This window comes from Chanos chanos, chromosome 13, assembly GCF_902362185.1.
Source record: "Chanos chanos chromosome 13, fChaCha1.1, whole genome shotgun sequence".
Classification (NCBI taxonomy): Eukaryota; Metazoa; Chordata; class Actinopteri; order Gonorynchiformes; family Chanidae; genus Chanos; species Chanos chanos.
The window spans coordinates 11,643,014-11,649,675 of NC_044507.1; the positions used below are offsets into that span (position 1 = coordinate 11,643,014).

The 6,662-nt window shown below is 42.8% G+C and overlaps 1 protein-coding gene across 1 annotated transcript; it reads left to right on the forward strand.

The window, feature by feature from the left end:
- The first annotated feature begins 1,706 nt into the window (after positions 1 to 1,706).
- unm_sa1261 (un-named sa1261) lies at positions 1,707 to 6,079 on the forward strand. Its single transcript, XM_030790879.1, has 3 exons — positions 1,707 to 1,878; positions 3,953 to 4,155; positions 5,246 to 6,079. Exons 1-3 carry the CDS (start codon positions 1,707 to 1,709, stop codon positions 6,077 to 6,079), a joined length of 1,209 nt encoding a protein of 402 aa, XP_030646739.1.
- Positions 6,080 to 6,662: the final 583 nt, after the last annotated feature.

Genomic DNA, 6,662 nt, shown 5'->3' on the forward strand with positions numbered 1-6,662 from the left:
TAGACCAGTCATTCTGGTGCTGTGACCAGAATGCAGATTAGACGCAACCCATTGAGGAGGACAAACTCAGTGTGCACCCCACCCCCCTTTCCTTCTCCCCATCTCTCTCTCTCTCTCTCTCTCTCTCTCTCTCTGTATGATTGCGAGAGAGAGCTTTTGGGCAGTATCAGCAGTGTAATTAACTCACTTCCCTTTCATCCAGTGCATCTTTGATATGACAGAAACCAACTAGTGTGTGTGTGTGTGTGTGTGTGTGTGTGTGTGTGTGTGTGCATGTTCCCGTCTGTTCTGCTCTTAAACTGGACTGACTTGGATTAGTCCTTGGTGTGCTCGCTGTGTCAGTTGGAATTGGAGGCATCTATATAGCTCTGTGATGGACAACCAAAACACATGCAAACATACAAATGCATGCACACAGATGGTGTGTGTGTGTGTGTGTGTGTGTGTGTGTGTGTCTGTGTATGACAGAATGTGTCATACATCCTGTCTAATTCGATGCATTCTTGTCTCCACTGGAGTTGGCAGCATCAAAGTGCCATCAGGAGCGTGAAGCCTCCACAGTCATTCAGAAATCTTGTCTGTTCACCGAGGGACTATTGCAAATTAGCGTTTGTTTTGGCCTGTGGTTCTGTAGTGTCATATGAAAGAACTGCTTGAGGAGGATTTGTAGTTGACAGAAGCTCGATTTTACTCCATCTCGAGGTTCAACTGGACATGCGACTGATTACTCACCCAAATTTTTCCTGATTTTTATTTCCCCCCACAGAAATACTTGTTTTGACAGCGTAGGGTGGGAGCTATTTCTGTTGCAATTTATGCTGTTATGCCAACTCTTTGTACAATATGTTCAAATGCTCCCTGGTGTCATTTTGCTGATATTCTCTGGCGTGTATTATTTTGTGTTCTGTTGATTTGACTATAATTCCTGTGTCATAGCGACAGTATCACCGTAGTGACACACCCAGATCAGGATGTTTAGACCCTTATATACCTCAAGAGAGAGAAAGCTGTGCTCATCGCATACAGAGGAGTCAAATGTTCTGTTTTTTTTTTTTTGTTTTTTTTTCAAGGACCAAATGTTCGGCAATGTTATGCAACACCCAGAGGTGTGCTAGTTTGGGTGACAATGTTCCTGACACGGTGGGGCACATGTCAGAGGAGTGGAAAGATCCAATTTTGTGATCTTGAGAGAGATTTGGTCGTATGTCTTCTTTTTGCTTTCTTATCTTTTCTTTTGCTGTTTTCTGGCTGTGTTCCGGTGCTGAAGCCGGAGAGTGTGATCTCTGGCACTTGAAAGCATTCCCGTGTGTGTGTGTGTGTGTGCGCGCGCGCGTGAAAGTGGAGCACTATTTAGTTCAGGACGCAAAATGGTTACGTAACAACTTTGTTTGGCTCAGTTTCCCAAACTTCTCAGTCTTATTTGATGTTTTTGATAAGATGTGTGCGTTTGTGCATGTGTGTGTGCGTGTGTGTGTGTGTGTGTGTGTGTGTGTGTGAGAGAGAGAAGTTGCATTTCTTCGGGTGTTGTGAAGGTCAAAGACACACTAATTTTCCCCCTTTCATGTTAAATCCCTCCAAGTCTTTTGATCTCCTCCTAACATTTTGATGTTTTTCTGTCTCATTTTCTTCAGTCTCCACTCCAGAGCTCCAGACTTGTCAATCAATAAATCAGGTGTGGCTCCCAAACATCTCCCACATCTCCCAAAATGAGCTCCTCCCCCCACGTGTCTCGTGCCTCCGCGGACATTTTGGATGATCTGCAGCTCATCGCTGCTCAAAACCTGGAGAAGCTAGAGATTAATAAGTACTATGAGGTTATCCGGGAACTGGGCAAAGGCACCTATGGAAAAGTGGACCTGGTTATCCACAAAATCAGAGGTGAGTCCAAAGGGACTAATTAAGCTCTTAGTGCTTAATTCTCTGCTTAGGGCTTAATGACGTGCCCTTTACACATACACAACACAGAATGGGTTTGACTGACACTGCATGCCATTGGGAATCTGAGTTATTATTAACTCTACTTTTGAACAATCAGACCTGCCTATCACAAAATAAATCTGGCTATACTTAGTACCATGAAATCATATAACAAAATGTCAACCATCTGTTTGTGCCTTCTCAGAATTATGATCTTTCAGAGGGTACACAGTCAGGCTCAGCCAAATACCTCCTTTACTTTTCCGTTTAGAAGACTAATGATGCTCTTCAAAAGGGCTAAAGTGCTTTGTATTTAGCTGCTCCGTCCTTGGGATTTTTTAAAAGAGCAGCAGAAGAGCACACCATCTGTCGGCATCCGAAATCCCCGTCACATTCAGCCCCCATTCATCAAGCACACAAAGGGCCAAGCATATCCAGGCATATCCAGGGGATTGTATGGAGTTCTAGAACATCACACGGCCAGATTCTGGAATCCCCTCTCTACTTCCAATGGGTGACTCATATGGAATTGTTTGGTACACGCGTAATTTAGTGAGCACCTATTCTAGTCACTAAGCCGTGTCTATGTTTACCTCTCTGGAGTGGTCTTCTAAATATGCTATAACACCATTATACTTCTGAGTAATGGAGGTCTGGGAATGCTTGTAGGAACTGTGCCTTTGAGAGTGTGTCTGACTGCAAATTGGTGGTCAGAATACTTTTAAATGCTTGGTTCTATGAAATCTTTCTCTCAACATTAATGTTTTTTGATAATTATGAAAACTTGCAGTTAACAGTAATTAAAACTAGCAAAGTAATAGTTAACATTTAATAAAGTGATATGAAATCCCAGGGAACACTGATCACACATACATAATTAATAGCCAAGATTTGGGTTTCATATTTAAAACTGTTTACAACCGCAACGTTTCTTCTTCTGTACTTTGAACTTTTTTGTCATAAAATATCAAATCAAAATCAAAATAGGAACAGACTCTTAAATATGGAAGAAGCTTCAAAAGCTTTATAAAAAATGTTTTTTAAGAATAAACTTTCATAAGAACCTACAATCAGCCATAAACTGATTTGACTTCGGTGAGCAGCAGACTCACTGAAGTAGATGACATCGTCTTTACCTGTATTGTTTTTCAAGTCTTTGTTTAGCTTTGTTTGATCCTTTTACAACAGCTTGACTCGGGCTCTGATCAAAACCTTTGTTCTGAATGAGAATAAACAATGATTTTCCAACCACTCTCACACATCTGTCTTCTGTGGACACTGCAGTGAGGAAGCATTAGTGATGGTGTAAGGGGAGAGGGGGGGGGCGCTCTTTTATTCAGCCTCCTCTAAGAGAGGTGGTATTGCTGGCATTTAAAACGTTCAGTTTTGGTGAGTGATGACTGGGTTCTGAGAAATCAAGTCGAATCTTCAGATTCATCCCTCTCCTCTCTCTTTTGTCTGAGATTTCCCGGTCTTTCAGTGACCTGCTAGATTCCCAGAGGGCTCTGGAGTTCATTTCCCGCTCTCGCTGTCTGTGTACATTATAAATGAAGTGAAAAAGGTTTAGTGGCAGGCAGGGAAAGTGTTCAAAACTACAACCACTACTCCACCTAATTACGCCCACACGGGCTCCATGTACATTTGTTGGTTTCAGTAAACCGAAACATCTTCTATCTAATTTATCTACCAATACATATCCAGCTTCAACTGAGTAAAGAGGGATATTTAACCACATCAGCCAGATTTATACAATTCCCAATTCTGACAAGGGTGATGAAAGCTCATGAATTTGAAATTAAAGGGAAATAAAAGAAATGCCTCAGAGTTCCCAGTCATCCAACAGAACCGAACCGAAAATACCGGTGAATCTGCTTTGCATGAATAAATCTCCTGATGAGCAGCAGCTCTCTGTGTGCAGAATTATTCAGAACGACATGAACCCAGCTTGTGCTAGCACATGTACAAGGTTAAAAGCAACAGCTGCAGAAGTGCTAATAATGCTAATGCAGAGTCTTTATGCGTTCCGCTCACTCAGGCACTAAGATGGCCCTGAAGTTTTTGAGAAAGAAGACGACCAAACTGAAGAGCTTCTTGCGGGAGTACAGCATCTCTCTCTACCTCTCCCCCTGTCCCTTTATCATCAACATGTATGGCATCGCCTTTGAGACCGACGAGTATTACATCTTCGCTCAAGAGTACGCTCTGGCTGGAGACCTGTTTGACATTATTCCCCCACAGGTAAGACAGCTTGGCCCCACTTCGCAGCTTATTTATTTATTTATTTACTCGTTTGTTGTTGTTGCCACTTGTGGTTCCTTTTTTTCTTTTCTTTTTTCTTTTTTTTTTTTTTTTAACCCAAATGTCTGTCTGATCCTCAATGTCTGTCTGATCAAACACTTCAAAAGCATCACTCTGCTTTGGAAACTGAATAAAAGGATGCCACACTTCTTCAGAAGCTGTTGGTTTGTCCTTCACAATAATAGGTCTTATGTAATCTTAGAATTTTATATATAATCTGTCCCAGTGATATCTTTATTGCTATTTCTTTTGGCCATCTCCCCATACTGGGCCCATTAATTCTCTTCCAGTGAAGAGCAATGAGGCATTTTGTATCTATCTGTAGATAATCTGGATGTAGCCTACCATTTTTCACTTGAAAGCTTCCTTAGTATGTAGTGGGATTTAATGAATAACAACTGCACCGCTCATTCAGACCAAATACAGTTATGAATGACTGTTTGGGTCCTGTTGAAAGGACTCCAATAAACTTTGCCCTTGGGGGCAATATTTATCGTTTCATATTTAAGCTATAAATTGTTACAAAGGGTGGATTGTCAGCATTTGCTGTGGAGCAAAATAATTCAGTGACCTTTCAAGCAAAAAGGTTGACTCATCATTTTTATTAGTTAGAATATCTCAGGAGATGTGCTGTTCTTAGACAAACTGATCGGGCAGTTTCCATTGTGGGGGCTGTACAAGGGAGAACATGATGACATTTACATGGAAATAAATTTGGCTCGCCTCACATCCAGTAAAGTTTCTCTCTGACTCATTTAATACTTTTTTATTTGAGTCATTGCTAATACTTGGGTAGTTATTTCTAGAAGATCTCTTGACAAATGCAGTATGATTTGCCACATTTGATCAAATGGGGATTTTCTGTGGAAACTTGTTGCCAAGCCACCTTAATTCTTCCTCTTTCTGCCGATCTGGGTGTCTGGGTGGGATTGAAATGCTTTTGGATTTTATGCCAGCATGAACTTTAATATGATTATTTATAACCTCAAGGTCTCATCCCCTCTCTACTTCTCCCCTGTCCCATGTTTAGGTGGGACTTCCAGAGACTGTGGCCAAACGTTGTGTTCACCAGGTAGCAATTGCCCTGGACTACCTGCATAGTAAGAAGCTGGTGCACCGTGACATTAAACCTGAGAACATCCTTATCTTCGATAAGGAGTGTCGGAAGGTCAAGCTGTCAGACTTTGGCATGACCCGGCGAGCCGGTTCACCGGTGAAGCGGGTCAGCGGCACCATCCCTTACACGGCTCCCGAGCTGTGTGACCCGTCAAGACAGGAAGGGTTCTGCGTGGACTACAGCACGGACGTATGGGCTTTCGGAGTCCTCCTCTTCTGCATGCTTACCGGAAACTTCCCCTGGGAGAAGGCCCTGCCGTCCGATGCCTTCTACGAAGAGTTCGTTCGCTGGCAGCGTCGTCGGACCGGCGCGGTGCCCTCGCAGTGGCGCCGTTTCACCGACGAGGCGCTGCGGATGTTCCGCCGGCTGCTCTCCATCGAACCAGATCGTCGCTGCTCCGTTAAAGAGGTCTTCAGCTACTTCAAGCATTGCTGGATGCTGGACACGGAAAATGGCAATGCCAGTGTCTCCCCGGGCAATGCTAATGGCAACAGCGGGACCGGGCGTCCGGCAGAACTCAGCTCCTCTTCCTCTGAGGAAGATGAGCTGGTGGACCGGCTGAAACAGCAGAGCTTGTCGCCAGTTGTTACCAAGAGTGGCATCGTCGTGGAGCCAGTAGCTGTCCATTATTCGTCGTCAAACAATAGCTCACCTTCTTCCACCAGCAGCTACGAACGTGTTGCCCGTGGCGACAACAGTAACAGCAGCCGCATCCTGGTCGCCACACCAATAGAGATCTGTGTGTAGAAGTCTTTGGCATCTGGCAACGGGCACACTCAACCCCTTTTGCACAGTCACATGTGGAAGCTGATTGGGTGATGGGGAGAAAGCTGGTTCTACAGCAGAAAAACTCTTCAGGAGGAGGAGACTGATTCTGTTGCTCGTTCTTAGGTGTGATTGCAGGTGCTTCTAGAGCATCTTTTCTAGAAAGGGAGATTTCACTTGATTTTCAAACTGAAGTTCCTTATGATGAGTCTTTCGGAGGGAAAAACGAATGTGATAGACAATCACTACCTGTCAACTATATGTTTGCGTTTAAATGTCACAACACATTTGTCCATATGTTATCAGACCATAACAAAAAAGAACACAACTGGAGAAAAAAAAAATAGAAAAAAGAAGAAAGAACATAATTTTTGGTGGTAAAAAAATGGACTTCTAAAATCTCTTAAAGCAATATGTCAAAGTGAAATTGTCCTGCAAAAAACAACAACACCAACAAACAAATATTGAAAAATCAGCAAATATTCATTTATAAAGAACTAATCTGAAAGGATAATTTTCATATATGGCATCTGGAAGAGAAAAAAAAACATTGAAAAACATCATT